This window comes from Rousettus aegyptiacus, unplaced genomic scaffold, assembly GCF_014176215.1.
Source record: "Rousettus aegyptiacus isolate mRouAeg1 unplaced genomic scaffold, mRouAeg1.p scaffold_m13_p_11, whole genome shotgun sequence".
Taxonomy (NCBI): domain Eukaryota; kingdom Metazoa; phylum Chordata; class Mammalia; order Chiroptera; family Pteropodidae; genus Rousettus; species Rousettus aegyptiacus.
The window spans coordinates 5,793,598-5,812,383 of NW_023416286.1; the positions used below are offsets into that span (position 1 = coordinate 5,793,598).

General features: G+C 47.5%; 1 protein-coding gene across 2 annotated transcripts in view; it reads right to left on the reverse strand.

Annotated features, from left to right (window-relative positions):
• Positions 1-10,587: 10,587 nt before the first annotated feature.
• The window catches only part of NUP58 (nucleoporin 58), a 51,209-nt gene continuing 43,010 nt past the window's right edge, over positions 10,588-18,786 (reverse strand). For both annotated transcript variants that reach the window (XM_016165129.2, XM_016165131.2), the window contains one exon: positions 10,588-18,581. In XM_016165129.2, the coding sequence (XP_016020615.1) occupies positions 18,397-18,581 (185 nt within the window). In that variant the 3' untranslated portion in view covers positions 10,588-18,396. The remainder of the gene's footprint in view (positions 18,582-18,786) is intronic.

Here is an 18,786-nt window from a genome sequence, read left to right on the forward strand (position 1 = left end):
TATAAATTAATCCACGGATTCAGTAACAGTTAAGACAAGTTTCCAGTAGGAATTTTCATGAAACTTGAAAAAGCAGATTCTCAATTTTATAAGAAAAGCAGAGGGCCAAGAACAAGCGAGATGTTCCCCGAAAGACCCAAACAGGAGAGCTGACCCTACTAGACTTACCTTGAAGTCATAGAAAATTAGGTTCGGAATTTAGCCTCTATAATACTTAAGGCAGTGTGGAACTGATGCTGGGAGAGGTAAATAAACCACCGAGCAGAACGGTCAGAAACACACACACACACACACACACACACACACACACACACACACACACACACACGAAACGACCTGGGACACAGGCCGCACTCCAAGCAGTGGGGAAATAACAGATTATTCAATAAACGGTGCTGAGTTTCCATGTGGGAAAAAAAAATCGTTTCTCACAGCAGATGTGAGTCAATTCCAGTTGAAAAAAGGGAATGTCTGTATGGCTTCTAAGTAGGGAAAGAGTTTTTAAGTGAACCAAAAACAAACAAACAAAAACCCATAAAAATCATAAAGAGAAAAATGAATAATTTCAACTGCATTAAAACTAAGAACTTCTGCTCATCGAAAGACACTGTATAAGAAAAAGACAAGCCACAAACTGTAATTAAATATTTGCAACATATATAACCAATGAAGGATGAGCAGCTAGAATTTGAGACAGTAAGAAAAAGAGAAACAACCCAATAAGAAAAATGGGCAAAAGATATTGCAAATATTAATTGAAAACGTGGATGGCCCATAAACAAATGAAAATATTATCAACTCTATTAGTCACGTTAACTAAAAATTAAAACCACCAGGCAACAACATTTAATACCAACAGACTGGCAAAAGTCAAGGAATCTCTCACCGCTGATGCTAGAGGGGTGCAGAACAGGGGCTCACACACACTGCTGGTGAGAACGCGGATTTACACAGCTCCTATGAAAACAGTGTGAACATCTGCATCCTCAGCGCTCTATAGAGCTGTGGCTTTAAACCTTTCGACTACCAGCCACGACGATACATTTTCTATCCCAATCTGGTACAAGCAACATGCTTTCGAGTGAACTTCATTTAGGAAAGCAACACCTACTCTTCCTCTGTGTGGCATACTCCGACCGTTTCTATTTTTTCGCGTACAAGTCATTTCTTTTGCACCAATCCTGCAGTGAATCTATACGGAATCAGTCCCAGCAGCGCAGATTTCTTACCTTGGACCACAAAGGGAGTTTTTTAAGTAGAGAGGCTGATGTTCCAGGCGAACCTAGGGACCTTGCTCTGAACTTCCACCTCTGTCTGATCGTTTTTCTTCCCATTTCGGGAAACTCCCTTGGTTCGTTAGAAGGCCCAACATGCATAAATCTCACATAACTCTCGTGGTAAGCATCGTCTTTAATCCAACAATTTCAGAAGCATGAAGTTTGGCATTCGAGAATCTTCCCAGTTTTGCCACGGTAACATGTCGGAGGCCTCCCTTTTAGAATAGGGTGCATTTCTTTGACGTTTACGATGTCAGCTTTCGCGTGGGTTCCCATGTGTGAGGACAAAGGAACAACTCCATGTTTCGACAAGGCCTGGGGGACATGCACGAAGTCCCCCCCCCCACCCCTTTCCCCTCTCTGCTCACCATTCCCGTGATTGCTAACAGCTATCAGTTCTGGTTGAAATCTATCGAAACTGGCTGCATTTATGGGAGAGGAACAAACTTTCCTCTACACTCGAGGTTCCTCTGGCTGGTCTAATAATCAAATAGACAGGAGGCAGAGTAGCAGGAGAAAACAGCCAAATTTAATACATACATGTGTATGGGAACCCCGCGTACATGAGAGTCAGAGGCAGAAGGGGACATGGTGCACAGGACATCCTGAGCTCAGGAGGAGAAGTGCCCTGGGAGCTTTGAAGGGTCTTTGCAGGATGATAGGAACAGAGGTTTAGTAAACAGAAGTTTGCTCCGCCCTATATTTAGGTCAAAAGGAGTTGTCTCTGATGGTAGCTTCTTATGGGCAAGGCTTTCTTTCTTTCTTCTAGGTGGTTGAGGGGCAGAAGCTTCTCTTGAGCCGTTAGCTCAAAGGAATGTGCACACCTCTGAGGCACATCTTGGGGTGGTTCCTTCTGAACCCCGCACATTCTACTAAACTTGTTCCTGTGACTTACTGATAGGCCGTGGTCCAGTTTGAAACAGCGCCCTAGAGAACCTCCTACATGGTGTGTCAGGGAGCACATTTGGAAATGTTCCCCACGGCCATTTGTTCATAGCAGAAAATGCAGGGAGTACAAAGGGCCCGCTCTCAGGAGGGGCAGTTACTTCACACGGGGAGTATTCGTTCATGCGGCCATGAAAATCCATGAACCTAGACACAGATACAACATGGACAAATCTGGGAAATGTAACGCTGAGCGAGCAATTTGCAGACTACATATACTGTTTTTATAACACTCAAAACCAAGCAAAACAAAATGTTTAGGGAAATATGCATACGTGATAAAAACTATTGTTAAAACATCAAATGTAAAGAGAATGAAATTCAGAACAGTGGTGACTTCTTCGGGGAGCCAGGGAGGTGGGACGGGGTGAGAACACACAGGTAGTTTCAGCAATATGGATCTTGTTCTGGTTTCTAAATCGAATGATGATTTCATGACTGTTTATCATTATTGTTCATAATTTATATTATTATTAGTTATGCTTATTTTGTCATCGTTATATATTCTATGCTTATTATCATACTCACACCTGTACTTATTTTATTATTATCCCACATAACATATACTTTTCGTATCATATATATCTCTTTTAAGTGAAAACAGACAAACCCACCTGCAGATCTGGTCCGTGGTCCCACGAGCGGGTGTCAGGAGGGAGGCCCGGACGCTCAGGATCGATGTGCACCGGCCCCGGACGGCAGCCCTGCAGTCCTGCGAGCTCCAGGCGACGCGGCAACCCCGCTGCCCAACCCGCAGCCTCGACACCCACCAGAACTAGGCTCCCGGCGCCCTTCGCCCTCATGTCACACCCGCACGATCCCGGGGCAGCTCGCGTCCCCCCATTCCCACGTTCGGACGCGATAGGCCTTTGCACGTTGACCCGCTCTCACCCTCGATTCTTGACTCCTGCGTCCTCTGCAGTGAAAGGCCCTTATCGCCTCAAACTCTGAACAGCCCCTCGCCCTCCGGCTAGAACAGAAACGCACCTGTCTCTCCTGAGGGCTCCGCTCCCCTCGCAGTCCTTCTGCAGTGCGGCTGCTCTACCTGCCTCATACACCTGGCCGGGAGGTGGCGCGGCTGTCCCTGCTTCCCCTGCTGCTCCCAGGCCTTCTTCCAAAACAATCCCGGAGCTCGGAAGCTCAGACCTCCAGACTCAGCTCCGGCCACCCTGGGGCACTCCTCCTTACCTCATTCCTTGAAGGCTTTAGCTCGGGATTATTCCCAAGCTTTCCAACCCCGCTCCTGTGTGATTCTCGGTGACTCCAATGTCCACGGAAACGACCCATCCAGCACCCAGGCCTCGGCGGTCATGAACTTCCTTTTCCTCCCTGACCTTTAGCTTCACTTCCATGGTCACACGCCCCGCGCTGTCTAACAGAGGTGTCTGTGATGACGGAAGTGTCTTATACCTGTGCAGTCCAGTGTAGTGGTCATTTGTCACATGTGCCTTTTCAAATGTGGCTAGTGTGAATGAAAAACTAAACTGTTTTATTTACTTTTAATTAATTTATATTCAAATGGCCGCCCAAGGCCGGTAGCTCTCATATTGGAAAGCACAGCTCGAGACGTCCTCACCGTAGTGGGAAACCCCTCCCCGACCTGAATTTCAATCATCACATGCGTCTACCGTCATCTACTTTTCCGGCACATTCTCTTTAATACCAAATACACAATCCTTTCAACTTTTTAAGACCTAAAACCCACTGATTCTACAATTATTTCACTGCCCGATCTCCATCTCCCTCCTTCCCCAGTTTGGATGTTATAATCCCAACCCCCTTGCCAGTCTCAAGCTTCACTTTACCTGCTTGAGATCTGCATGTGAAGAAAAACGCCGGACTGGCTGGGCTTGCTGAATTCACGGCTGCCAGCCTCGAAAGCGTGCTCGGTGTTGCCTGGCAACCCAATCTGGTCACGCTCGCTGTCCCAGGGTGAGTGCTGGGCATCTTCTTTCTTCTCGGCCCTCCACACCTTCGCCTGCTCCACTCCGCTCCCTCCAAGCTCCCACCGCCAACCACATGGGCCCATCACTCTGCACCCCCGGTCACCGCGGCCCAGCCGTCTCTCTTCCTGCTTCAGACAGACCCCGTCTCCCCTCACGTCCCCACGAACACCACTCCAGTAATTCTCTCCCCTCCCTCCTGCATCAGCGATGTGTCTCTCCATTGGCTTTTTTATGTCAACGTACAAACATACCATTATTTCTAGCATCTTCAAAAAAATTCGGTTCTAATCTGCCTTCCAATTCTTACCCCTTTTTTTTCAACGATCTCCTCTTTCTTCATTGCCTCTTTTACTTCTTTGAGGTAAAATTGGAGTACAATAAACCCTATATACTTAAAGTGTACAATTTGATAAGGTTTGGCATCTGTATTCACCTGTGCACCAATCATCAAGATAACAAACATTTTTCACCTCCAGTTTTGGCATGATCCCCTTGTCTGCCTTCTCTTAAATATTTTGGCACACTTAACATTCCATTTTAATTCATCTATTGGCATTTTGGCTGTTTCTTTTGTGTTTTTATCACTGGCAGTGGTGGTTGCTTTAGGGATTACAATACACCTAACCTTTCAAATCTACTTGGAGTTAAACTGTAGAAACCTTCCAACCATAGAGATAGAGCCCTCTACTCTCCCCTCAATGTCCTTTGTGTTGTTACAAGTATCACATCTACATACATCTTCTCTCCGCACGTTAAGGTTTTTCCATTGTCTATTGTTTCTGATGAGAGATCACGGGTATTCAAATCATTATTTTTCTATAGCAACTTTAAATATCTTTTTTATCTTTGGTCTTGATATATCTAGGCATAATGTCTTTTAATTTGTTCTACCTGTGGCTTGGTTAAGTCTTGAATCTGTAAAATGTCTCTGCTTCAGTATTTATTTCATCTCCTTCTGAGATTCTTATCACACATTAGATTTTAAAATATTAAGCCACGGGCTCCTAAAACTATCCGTATTTTTAAATTTTTTTCTCTTTTCTTCAGACGATTATTTTTATTGATCTCCAAGTCCACTGACTTTCCACTATTTTCATTTTGCTATTAGTTTCAACAGTGAATTTTTCATTTGATAGTATAGTTTTCAGGTCTAAAATTTTCATTTGGTCCATTGTATTTACTTCTCTACTGACATTTGCTGACTTTTACTCATCCTGAGTTGTCTCTCGCTTCATGGAGTAGCTCAGGGTTGCCTCTTTCTTTGGGTCACATTTTCTTGGTTCTTCCTATGTCACATAGTTCTGTATTGTCTTGCACATCGTCAGGGTTATGTCGCACGGACTCCGGGTTCCACTCTAAGCCTCTGGCAAGTGTTTTCGCTTTAGGTGCCCTGCTTTCGGTCAGACCATTAGCTCCATTTTGCCTTCAGCAGTCCCAGTCTCAGCTGAGTCCGGGTCTCTAAGGGTTTGCTACCCTCCCGGGTTGGGGTCTGCCCGCACCTGTGTGCTCCAGGGTTGACCTGAGACTTACACAGATTCCTCTGCAGAGTTAGGAAATCTCCGTCTGGTTTTCCTTCTAGATCTGTCCATTTCGTCCTCATCCAAACCTCAGAGACCACAAACACCCTCTCTCTCTATTCCACAGGGACTCCCTGACCTGATCCCTCTGTCCCAGAAGGCAGAAGTTTCCACAGAATTTTAGCCACCTGAAATGTACTGATAAGCCACTGGGACCTGCCCCTGGGGCAAAGCATTGAGAAAAAAAATTTAAGTAAAAATAAACTGGCCCCTGCTCCACAACCTGCTTTCTGTTGTAGACTCTTTAAAAACCCTCAAGCAGTTGCCTTTTCGTTTAGTCTGGTTTGTTTGCGGTCAGCAGGAGGGCTGGGCCATCAAGGGAACAAAACAGTCGCCAGACTGGAAATCTCCCTCCTCCCCCTTGACATCCCTCCAGTCAGGTTTTCCTCCTCACCACCACCAAACTCTGCTTCTCAAGGTGACCAGAGACTTCTTCTTGCTAGTTCACTCTCTCTTCCGCCTCACTGGACATGCTAAGTCTCCTTGACTGGTTCCTGCTGGTCACTCTGACTCCTTCACAGTGGAAAGCCCCAGAGCTCGCGTTTTCCCTAATTCACAACTCGGTTGATCATCTGGCTTGAGAAGACCCAAATTCCTACCAGCACCCAGGCCTCTGTTGTCAGCTGCAGACTTGTGTTTCCAACAGCCCACTTAACATGCCCACTTGTGTCTAAATGTCTGAAGGTGTTTCAAACGTGCCGCCCCTTCCCCACCTCCCCTCCCTCAGTCTACCCTTCTCCATTAACGCCCACTCCATTTTCCCCAATGCTCAGACCACAGTCCTTGAAGTCACACTTGACGTCAATGAGTCTTGTGTTCATACCCAACATGCCCCCCGTCAGCAAGTCCTGTCAATTTCAGCTTCGACATACAGGCGGAACCATCGAGCTTCTCCACCACCTGCGCTGCCCCAGCCGGACCCGGACCACCTTCCTTCCTCGGCTGGAATCACCTCTCACCTCGTCCGCTGGTTCTTCCTTGCCCCGACGTTTTCCAGCAGGACTTCCACCGACATTTTGTGAAGATTATTGCGTGTCGCAAAATGCTTAGTGTCCCTGATCCTCTGTTACTGTGGCAACCGAACCCCCTCACCCGTGCGTGTGGGCGCACGTGCATCCCCAAACATCCTGTTAGGTGAAGGTCAGATCCCATACACATGACTTAGCGTCTCATTAACAGTGACAGCCAACGCCCCTCTAATGGCCTGCGCGGCCCTACAACCTGGCCTCACAGTCACTCTGTGATCTTCTCATCAGTTCCTACTCCCCGCCCCCGTCATTCCAGCCACACCGCTGCTCTCCGAATGAGCAGAGTCCGGCCCTGAAACCGGCCCTGAGACCGGTGCTGTTTCCTCCGCCCGCCCTGTCCAGGGCTCTGCGCAGCTCCACCATCTGCACCTTCTACTTAAATGTCACCCTTCTCCAGCCACTTTATTTAAAACTGCAAGCCTCACCCGCAGCCGCCTCTGGCCTTCTTTTCTGCTTTCTTTCCATAGCATCTACTGCCGCCTAACATTTCCACATATTTAAGTCATAATTCTCTATATTGTCTGTGTCCCCCAAGATATAAGAATGAATTGCATAATATACAAATGGCCAATAAACGTGAAAACATGCTCAACTTCACTAGTCGTTAGAGAAACACAAATCAAAACCACAGTGAGCTACTCCACACCCACCGGGATGGCTAGAATAAAAACGGCAAAAGCCGGATATGAAGGTATTGGAATACTTTGCTGGTGAAACGGATAGTTGGGCAGCTACTTTGGGAAAGTCTGGCAGTGCCTCGAAATGATAAGTATAGCGTTCCTACGTGATCCAGCAATTCCTCTCCTAGGCATACATTCAAAAGAACTGAAAACATATGTCCACACAAAAACCTGTCCATCGGTGTTCACAGCGGCCTCATTCATAATAGCTAAAAAGTGGAAATAACCCAAATGTCCATCAACTGATGAACGGGCAAATGAAATGTATTATATCCACACAACTGAATAGTAGTCAGTGATAAAAATGAAATACTGCTATACCCTACAACATGGATGAGCCTTGAAAACATTATGCTAAGTGAAAGAGGCCAGTCACATTTATCTGAAATGTCCAAAACAGACAAATATACAGAAACAAAATGGATTAATGGTTACCTAGGACTTGGGATGGTGGTAGGGAAATGGGAAATGACTGCTAATGTGGATGGGATTTCTTTTTGGGGTGACGAAAATATTCTAAAATTAGATTGTGATATTGCACAATTTGGTGAATACACCAAAAACCACTGAATGTATAAACAGGTGAATTGTATAGTATGTAAATTACATCTCGATATAGGTTTTAAAAAAAAAATGAGTTGCATTATTCAAGTTAACAAATATTTAATGCACTAGACTTGGGCAACCGTATTTCGTATCAGCTCCCCCTGCTCCATCTGTGAATTTCCCTCAATTCCTTGTGAACACTGGATCAGTGGTCTACTTCCCAATTCCTTTGAACACACTAGCATTTACTATATGAGAAATTAATTGTCCTTAAATATCAAGGGCAAGCTGTCTTTCCTGAATTCTAAAACTCATGCTAAGATACACAGTCCTGTTCTTAAATAATTCACAAAACGACAATCAGAAGTTCCTTGCCAAGTTAAGTATTTGCTGATTCAATGAGCTCAGAATTGGATTTTTCTTCCTAGTTCATTGGTTTCTGTAACACTGGGTTTTCGAAATCCTGTTAAAATCTGTGATTTGTTGCCTGAGAGAAAAAGAAAAATAGTTTAGACTGTATTATGACAATAACAGTATATATTTATTGCATGCTTAGCTTGCACTACACAGATATTTAAGCATCTTACATATGTTCTCATTTTAATCTTTACAACCACTCTTTAAGGTGTGTATTATTTATATTTTGCTAATGAGGCACAAAGATGTTAAATAGCTTGGCCAAGGTCATATACCTACTCAGTGGTAGAACAAAGATTCTAACCCTGGAAGGCCAGTTCCAACACCTACATGGAGAGGTCAGCAGGGGGTCACTGAGTTAACCTTTTCCCCACTGCATTACTCAATTCAGAGATCTTTATGAGTCCAATTAGATGCTAAGTATTAAGGATACAAAAAACAAAAACAAAAACAAAAAACAAACCAACCAAAAAAAAAACAAGACAGGACTCCTGTCTTGTTATTACATGATCTAATGTGGGAGATAAACAGACTATCGAGCAACAAAAATAAATGCTGTCAGCCTGTATTATACACAAGGTCCGAAGTCCAATCAGGGTGAAGAGGTGGAGGAGATCCAGCTGAAGGTTTGCTGGAGGACGTGGGGAAGAATGAGCAAAGAAACAGCATGTGGAAAAGCAACGTCGTAGAGAAGTGTTCTGGAACGGCCTCAGCGTGTGAGCACCTGGAGGGGCTGGTGTAAGTAGAGGGCAGGTCGTGGGGGGCCTTTTATACTATGCTGAAGAGTTTGGAATAAAGCACAGCTAAGAGTATGGGCCTGGCCTAATCCTGCTTGCATTTTGTGAAGATAACGGTTGAGAACTCCGATGACGGACCAGGGCAGACAATGAGCACAGGGATACTAGGTCTAAAGCCGTTGGAACTGACACAGAGCAGTTAAATACCTGCACTTTATTTCTCTTTCACATGCGTGAAAAGCCGCATGTTAGTACTGTCTGAAGTAGCACTGCCCGACGAATACAAGGCAAGTCACATAGGTAATTTTAAATTTTATATTGGCCACATTAAAAAAAAGAAACACGTAAAATTAACTTTGATAATGTTTATTTAACCCAATATACCAATTCAACATGAAATTAATATTGAAATATTAATGAAATATTTTACATTCTTCTTTTTATACTAAGTCCTGCGTGAATTTTGTACCTAAATGCTTCTTCTCAATTTGGATGGTAAGTTTGCTTTGGAACCACTTGATCCACATGCGGACTTCACAAAATTCTTCTTGAAACAGGAAGGAATAAATGCTGACCGCATTATTATTTTTGGCTAAGCTATTTAAAAGAACATTGCTCTTTAGAACAAGCCTTTGTTCCGCTAACACAGAAGATGTAAATCATGATCGGAAAAAAAAAATCATTCTTTATTATGAAAGTACCTAAAACAGAGTAAAACAAACACATATACAAGAAGTCCCATTACAGAACGTTAGGCCATGAAGTAGCAAGTTGGAGAGACTGATAGCAAGCCCCGGGCAGGAGGAAACCCTGCCCCCTGCTGTCTGCTCCCTGCACTGCACGGCTTCGGCCTGGGGATCTCGTGTGTCCCCTGTGACTGACGGGCCAGGGGCTTTCCCCAGCACTGAGGAGCCTGACCACATGGTGACTACATTGTCCTTTCTAATGTGTATTTCCTAGCAGATTAACCATCAGAACATCTGTGTGGACACGGAGGGTGTTACAGTAATCCGAGTGGCAAACATAATATGATTTCTTGTGTGTTTGTGTGTGTGTGTGTGTATGTGACATAAGAATTTAAAAGTTGTATTTCTCCCTGTTGCTACTGTTAAAGTGGTCTGTGTGTGTGTAACCCAGATAATGCAAACCCCCCAAAAATGTCTTAGCTACTCGAAATGTGTAAGATAAACAGACACCCTTGCGGCTGGCTGATAAGACACCAAAGACATCATCATAGAGTATAAATTGAGAGGGACTCTAATGCAGACTTAGAGAGCGTGGTCCCCATCCCCCCGAAACTACGTTCCTCCGACTCTTGGTTCCTGACTGCTCTGCTCTGAGGAAGAGGCCTCCGCTGATGCGCTGACTGACCACCGCAGACCGACAGCATCCGAGCCAGCATAGACCGGTCACTGCTTACTATGCGTCTTGTCTCCGCCAGCACCGCCGGGTGGTCCGCTAGGACTGGAATCCATCAGGATCTGGTATGATTAAACTCGTGTGATGCTCTGGCAACTATTTGTGTGTGTGTCGTCCGTGCTTAGTTGGTTTCTCGCTGGGCTCGTCATGTATACGTATCCCAGACGGAGTGCTCTCCGACACTCGCACTGGCTCGGCCTCAGGGAGCGGGTTGAGCCACCTGTGCACACGTCCACGGGGAAGGTGGACAGAAGGCCTCCTAGCGGCCTGGCTCCATGCGAGCCATTTCTCCCGACTGGAAAACGGAGGAAATATCAACCCCACTTTACCAGTCCAGTCGCAACACGGAAAGACCGTGGACAGAGGTGTCCTGTGACAGGTAAGGGCGCAGAAGTGACAGAGCCGCTGTGAAACACAGCAGATGATTAAACTGGCGCAGCAGGTAACTGGACACGTGGAAGGCGGGCGGGGCCTGGGGCACACTGGCGGGCGCGGGGCGGCTCTGAGGGGCGGCCCCCGGAGCCGGTGCGGAGGCCGAGGCACCACCGCCACGTCCGCTGGCTTTTTGGCAGCAGGAGATTTGGAATTTCATGTGACCTGATTTTCAAAACTCAGCAAACATTCTGTAGATGAAACAGGTCAAGTTGCAGGTCTCTAGTCTGAACATAAAGTTACAGAAGCCAAAAATAAAGAGAACACCAGAAACAGGGAAAGTGAAAGTTAAAATAAAAGCTAAACAAAGGACAGTGATTTTGAAGAAAGGATAATATAAACTAGCCCATGGACGAAAAGGATAAAATCAATACTGGGATTAGATGCAGTCTTGGTCAGTTTACATTCATATCAGGAGTAAGATAGATTCAATAAAATATGTACCCATAAAAATTAGGTCAAAACCCTCTATTTAAAATTATATTTAGATTAGACCTCCTAAAACACACTCCAACTACAAAACACCTGAAAATGATGGGCACTGTAAGGTTCAGCCGCTCAGCAGACAGAGTCTGACTCAGGAATAGCAGGCGTCCTTTATTGAAAGGCAAGCGGTCCCGGGCGAGGTTCTCAGGTCGAGCACGTTGGCCAGCGAAGTCGCGCCTCGGCGGGGTCGGGGCAGGGTTTTTAGGGTCGCGTCCAGGAAGCGGAAGCAGATGATTCGGAAGGGTGTCCAAAAAGGCAAAAGCACAGCGTGGGGCTCTTGTGTTGGTGCGGTGGTTTGGCCCCACGAGTGCAGTCCTGGCACCCGCGGATTGGTCCATGGGCCTCGGGTGGCTAGCAGGCGGGAGTTAGGGGCGGGGACCTGACGTCCTTGGGGCCTTTTCCGGGAGCACTGGCCTTACAGGTACAATTTTCAAAAACACCTTTTAAACTCATAGCTGAGCTCGTAAGAAAAGCAAGGTAAAAAAGCAGCCAAAAACTAAATGAAAGCCCGGGGACGGGGGGGGGGAGGGGGGCCTGCGCTGAGACCCGGAGGGGTTAGCAGCCGTTCAGGAGGAAAGCCAAGGCCCAAGAGCCTGTGGCCAGCTTCTCATCGTTGCCCCAGTGAGCACTCTCCCTGTCTTTAGCAACAAGAGCTTAGCTGAGGGTGCGACCACCGAGCAAGACGTTTCCCAGCCTCACGTGCAACGATATAACTAGGTTCTGGCCAACGAGGTGTGAGCAGAAGTGGCAGACACAACAGGAGAGGGAGGTCGTCTCTCCACTGCCCCCTCCCATGAGCACATTCGAATTACAACGAAATTATAAAGCAGTAAACCTGGAGACCCACCTGAGGGCTAGCTGAACACACCAGAGACAACTAAAGATATAGAGGAACCACGTCGAGACCACTAGGAGGGGTGGGGACGTAAAATGGGCCGGCCCGGACCCACACGTAACGGCTGAGCACTGGGAGAAAACGGTGGCTGCAGAGCTCCCCTCTGAGGGAACCAGGGGCCCTAGCCCATGCGGGGGCTCCCCAGCCCAGGGGTCCAGTGCCAAAAGAAGGTCCCACAAAATCTGACTGTAAAAACCAGTGGGGATTTTGGCAAGCTGAGCGAGACCGAAGGAACCGGAAAAGCCAAGACTCCCTTCTTAAAGAGCCCGCGCGCAGACTCATCCGCCGACAGACACTCGCCCTGGGCATCGGCAGAGGGACAGCGGCAGCTCGGGAGGCACAAGACACACACGGGGGGAGATGAGTTGTGCGGCATCAGTGAGGGCTGGAGGGACGGCCGCCACTGACCCTTCGTCGGGCCCCTCTCTGGTGTAGTCTACAGGCGGGCACCATCTTGCCTGTGTCGAGTCCCGCTCCCAACACCAGCTCTGAACTGCACTGGTCTGATGAGATGCGCTCACTCCACCCTGCGTCTACCAGGAACCCCGGCCCACTCAACCCGCCAACTGCCAGTGGCAAGCTCACTGCCCTGAGCCCAGCTCCACCCAGCGCCCCTGGCAGAGAGTGCATTAAACAGCAACGGACAGTCCTCAGCCAGTGCAGCCTGAGGCAGCTCTGGGGAACTTTCGGTGGAGGACACTGGGCCCCATCCCAAGCTCCAGTGTCTCTTGAGCGAGTCAGGAGGATCTGCAAACACGAGATGAGCAGCGGCTGGTCTCAGTGAGTTCTGACTCTTGCCAAGTGGCCACAGACTCAGCACACACACCAAGTCTGAGTCTGCCCTGGCCTGATGGGATTCCTCACTCCACCCCGTGACTCCCTGAGACCCCCACCCTACCCAACTCACAAATCACTGGAGACAGGCTCCTGGCCAAGCAAACCAACCCCACCCTGCGCTTTCCAAACGGGACGCCCTTGACAGCAATCGACAATCCTCAGCTCCCAATTCACACTACCAAGGGACCCCCTGAGGCCCCTCCCACACAACTGGCTCATTCCGCCAGGCATACTCAGACTGGGTCGCCAGACCCGCCCAGCCCTCCAGGCAGCAGGCTCTGTTAGCAGCAATCAGCGGGCCTCTGCTCACACACCTCTAGGACAATCCCTGTGGGGCCGCCAGCCCTAGCGGAGCTGCAGCACTTCTTGAACAGTGTCTGGGGACCCAAGGTGGGCGGTGGCTGGCCTGAGATCTGAGACTTTTGCAAGAGGCCACAGGTTCAGCACTGGCACGCAACCACAGTCTGCTCTGGTTGGGTGAAACCCCACTGGCTTTACTCCTTCAGCTGCTGAGCCTTATGCACACCCAGGAGGCGGCTTCTGGCCTTGGGGTACCCTGGCCCTTCTGCTAAGCTGCCACAGGTCCGGTACTGGTGGCAACCAGCCTTGGTCCACAGCCTGGTTCTACCACTTGCCTCAAGATCCAGCACAGGCAGCAACTAACCTCAGGCCTCTCTGTAGCTCTTACCAGGTAACCCCGATCGATCAAAGGCAGAGGCTGGGGCTGGCCTGCACAGAAGCCCCTCCCAAGGGGGCACGGAACCAACAAACCCGGAGGCTGACATCCGACCACAACAGCACCAGCGGACTAGCCCCGCAACCAGCACACCTGAAGGGGGGTTTCAACAGGTACAGGAGCCCGCTGGGGCAAATCCCACCCTGTGGGGTCAGACCCCACACAGCAGCTCGCACCCTGCAGATGTGGCCAATCCTCACAGCCAGATAGCCCGAGTCATTCTCATCCGAGCAAGGCTTAGCGCCAACAGAACACACACACAGCCCACTCTAGGGCACTCCCGAGGCTCCTGAGCAGGTGATCAGGGAGACTGCGCCACTGGGCCACGCAGAACATCTACTACATCGGGCCACCTGGTGGGAGATGCAACAAATCTACCTGTTTCATAGGAGTGAACCCAGAGAGGCAACTCAAATGAGAAAATAAACAAAGACGTAGCAAATGAAACAACAGGGGGAAAATTCAGAAATAGAACTAAGTGAACTAGAAGTAAGGGACTTGCCAGATACAGAGTTCGAACCACTGGTTATAAAGATACTCAATGAACTTAGGGGGAGAGCAGACGATCTGAGTGAAGACTTCAACAGAGAGACAGTAAACATAACAAGGGCACGGAAACCATAAAAAAGAATCACTCGGAAATGAAGATTACAATAACAGAAATGAATACACTAAAAGGAATCAAGATTAGGTGAAGCAGAGTATCAAATCGACTATTTGGAAGATTAGGAAGTGGATAATGCCCAATCGGAACAGCAACAAGAAAAAATGTTTTAAATGAGGAAAGTTTAAGAGACCTCTAGGGCAACTTTTGCATCACAGGGGTACCAGAAGGAGAAGAGAGAGAGCAAAGGATTGAGAACCTACCTGAAATAATGACAGAAAACTCCCCTAACCTGGCGAAAAAAAGACACACAAGTCCAGAAAGTAAGAAGAGCCTCAACCAAAAGGAAACCAAACAGGCACACACCGAGCCACATCGTAATTAAAATGCCAAAGACAAAGACAGAGAGATAATTCTAAAAGCAGCAAGAAAAGGCAGCGAGTTACCTACAAAGAAACTCCCATAAGACTGTCAGCTGACTTCTCAACAGAAACTTTGCAGGCCAGAAAGGATTGGCACAAAGTATTCAAAGTGATAAAAAGAAAGAACCTACAACCAAGACTACTCCACCCAGTGAGGCTATCAATTAAAACTGAAGGTGAAATAAAGAGCTTCCCAGACGAGAAAGAGCTAAATGAATTCATCACCAACACGCCAGTATTATAGGAAATGTTAAAGGGATTTCTTTAAGAAGGGAAACAAACACATATATAAAACATAAACACAAATATTCCAATGGCAATAAATATCAATAATCACTTTAAACGTAAATAAATTATATGCTCATATCGAAAGTAGGGTAGCTGGGTAGACAGAAAACAAGACCAATATGCACGGTATCTACGAAAGACTCACTTCAGATTGAAAGACGCACACGAACTGAAAATAAAAGAATGGAAAAAGATATTTCATGCCAATGGAAATTTTAAAAAGCTGCGGTAGAAATACTTATATCAGAAAAATAGTCTTTGAAACAAAGGCTGTAATAAGAAACAAAGAAGGGCATCACATAATGATTAAGGGATTGATACACGAGGACATGAGGCATTAGAATTACATTTGAAAATGACACTGAGCTGAAAGTGGCACCCATGTGATAACGGTGGTATGAATTTCTAAAGGTTGTACAAGAATGAATGACATCTAGGATACTGAACTTGAGCCTTAGCACCATAACTACTACTTATTTAACTCTGGGCAAATTACTCTGGGTAAAGGAGAAATGGTCATATCACCTACCTTAATGTTACTGCAATGACTGAAACCTTTACAACTCTCAAAGTGTTACGGCCCAAAGTCCGCGTGCCCACTTCGAAAGGCCAAAACTCAACGTCGGAGTCTGGAGTAAGGAAAGTTTATTGATTGACAAGTCGCCAACCGAGAAGATGGAAGACCTAATCCTCAAAACCATCTCAAAAAAGTACAGAGTTCAGGCTTCTTCTACGTCAAGGGGAGAGAGGAAGAGCTGTTTTCTATAAAACTCAAGCAGAATTCCTCTAATCATGAGCTCGTCTACACATAAGACTAACAGAAGGCATTGGCCTGACAGCCGTGGGAACAAAGAAGGCTTAAAGACGATGCAGTCGAAGAGAGAACGAGCATTTCTTTGTTAACATTTTTCTGGTTCATTCCTCAATCTCCAGATTTAACTAAGAGGGAGGATCAGCTCTTAAAATGGAGTCACATCTGTCTGTCCATCGTGCCCCTCTCATCCGGCTCTTACAAACTCACACGCCCACCTCTTCCGGGAGGTTCCCTGAGCCTTAGAGGGGGCATTCTGGGTGTTCGCTTTGCAAGCCGAGACCACAGCAATGGCAGAAGCAGCAGCAGGCCGGGATACCTGTACCCTAATATGAGACAAAGAATAAAGAGTAACTTTTGTTATTATTTCCTCCAGCACTCAAAGTATGATGAGTTGGCCACGGTACAATCATTCCTTATTCCACTAACAAGTAACCGAGAACAATCTGGTACCCACGGACGGGACTCTAAGGTGATCTATCGGAGTCTGAGTTTGGGCAGCAGAACGGGCCACACAGATGACTATACAGGTTACATGCCACACCATCGGTACTTGATACAATTTATGGAAACAAAAGAAAAACAAAGGTTAATGATCAGAGCCAATTATAAACCAGTTTCTGCGTTTGTAGGCTGGGAGCATCTTTTGTAGTTTTCAATGTCTCTGATGTCCTCGGGTGCCTAGGTAACCTTTCTGTGTGGCTCACAGAGCATCTGTCACTGTGACTGTTTAAGCATGAGCTGTTGTGGCAATCTCTCTGAAACGGTCATCTAGCTGTGGTTTGTAATCACAAGTTCAGGAAATGGGTAGTTTTAGTTCTCAAGGATTCTAAATCACTAGAATTCGGGACCCAGACCAGTTTACGAGAAAACAAAACAAAACTCAAGACAATAGACAGCACTGGAATCTCATGTCCACAAAGATATAGTATAGTTCCTACTGAAACATAATTTTCTCCCTAAAATCACCCCTATTTTTACTAAAGATAGCCCAGTTAAGACTACTTTATTAACAAAACAAGTCTAGTGTCAATAAACTTGGCTTAATTCAGTCTAGCAAGAAGAGCAATTAACCATATAGGCACCTTTAAATCAGCTCTGCTGGAATTTTCCTAAGGAATCTTCAGACTGAACTTAAAAGGCTTCTCTTGAGGCCAGAAAAGTCAAGGCGAGGACTCGCCATCAGACACATCCTGAGGTCCTTCCTCTGAGCCTAACACGTGCGAGTGGCATCATCCCTCCCCGTTAACACGCATGCGGCCTGGAGGATCTGCAGGCACTGACCGTCGGGCACGCTGTCCCAGGAGCGAAGGCGCTGGGATCATCTGTAATGTGAGCGGGTGGCCAAAGGCCACGTTAAGTGGCCTGTCTTGGTGCTCTTGGTGTCAGTTCTGTCCACAGAGTGCCTGAGTCCAGACTTCAACAGGACCAACGGGGACCACTGTGGCTGGCTGGGACACCCCTCCCTCTCTGGCAGGAGGTACCCTAGCTACCTTGGGGGAGCTGTCAGTCCAGCCCTCATTCAAGTGTCCCCTCCTGGACTCAGTATCTTGAGGAGCTCTTAACAGTGGCTGACGCTGGCCCTTACCAGCTCTGGCGCCATGGCACCAGGCTGCCGCCTTGGCAGACACGGCTGGAGGAACCTCCTGTGCGGCAGTCCCTACGCTTGGCAGGGGGCAGCCAGCGTCTTACCAGCCTGATTCATTCTCCGCACCGCCTGGCAACACCCCGCGCCCGCCCGTGCGAGGCAGAGGGCTGCTAGAGCCCGCGGCTGCTGGTCAGGCTGTAAACCTCGGGGCTGACGAAACGGAAGTGCTCGGCACCTCGCTGCATGCATCTGCACGTGCCTGGTTGGGCGCGGGTGTCCTGCGCCACTAGTATTTTGATGCCCTGGCCTGTGGCTCTTGTTGACCAGTGCACAGACACCACCCTGTTCAGCTAGGACGTAATCCAAAGCAATCCAACCACCTAACTCAACCTCGACCGGTCTAAGGCCTCCTTTTGAGATGCTATGGCTTGAACAGCCCCAGAGGCTATTTTCCTTGGTTACTGAAAGATTTCTGATCACGTCCTCAGACGCTGGCATGCCCCACCAAGGAGATAAGGAGGTCCTGCCGAACACTGTCCAAAAAACCATCTTCCCGACAGCGAGACAGATAGAATACTGGGGAGCTTCCCTTGTGAGACAGTTAAATAAATTTAAAAGAAGCTAAATAAATACGATATGTACAGAGGAGACGGCTGAAGGCAGCTGAAGGACTAAGAATACAGGCAGGTGAGTGGAGACGAAGATGCGTGGAAGTGCGCTGTGCGTTACTTATCTTTTGTCTGTTGTCTTCTAAACAGTAACTTGAGATCTGTGAGGGGGGTGCATGTGTACTCCGACTTTTGGGGAGTGTCTTTGGCCTGAACAGGAGCACGTTTCCTTCTGCCTTCTGGAGGCCTTCTGAATGAATGTTTGTCAGCCGTGGGGCCATCCTGGGTGTTCTTATGAGGAGCTGGATCAATTTAACAGAGGAATGGGTTATTAAGAGAACCGGGCAGGGCCCATTTGGGCTCAAGCTGGTCATCAGGATGCTTGCTCTTCCATGATTTTACTGGCCAGTCTCTGGGACCAGTGCGACGGAGAGGTACATCAGTCAGGTACGTTGTCCTGCTAGAAGCAAACTTATGAAAAGCTATTAAAGTTAGACCTAAGGACTG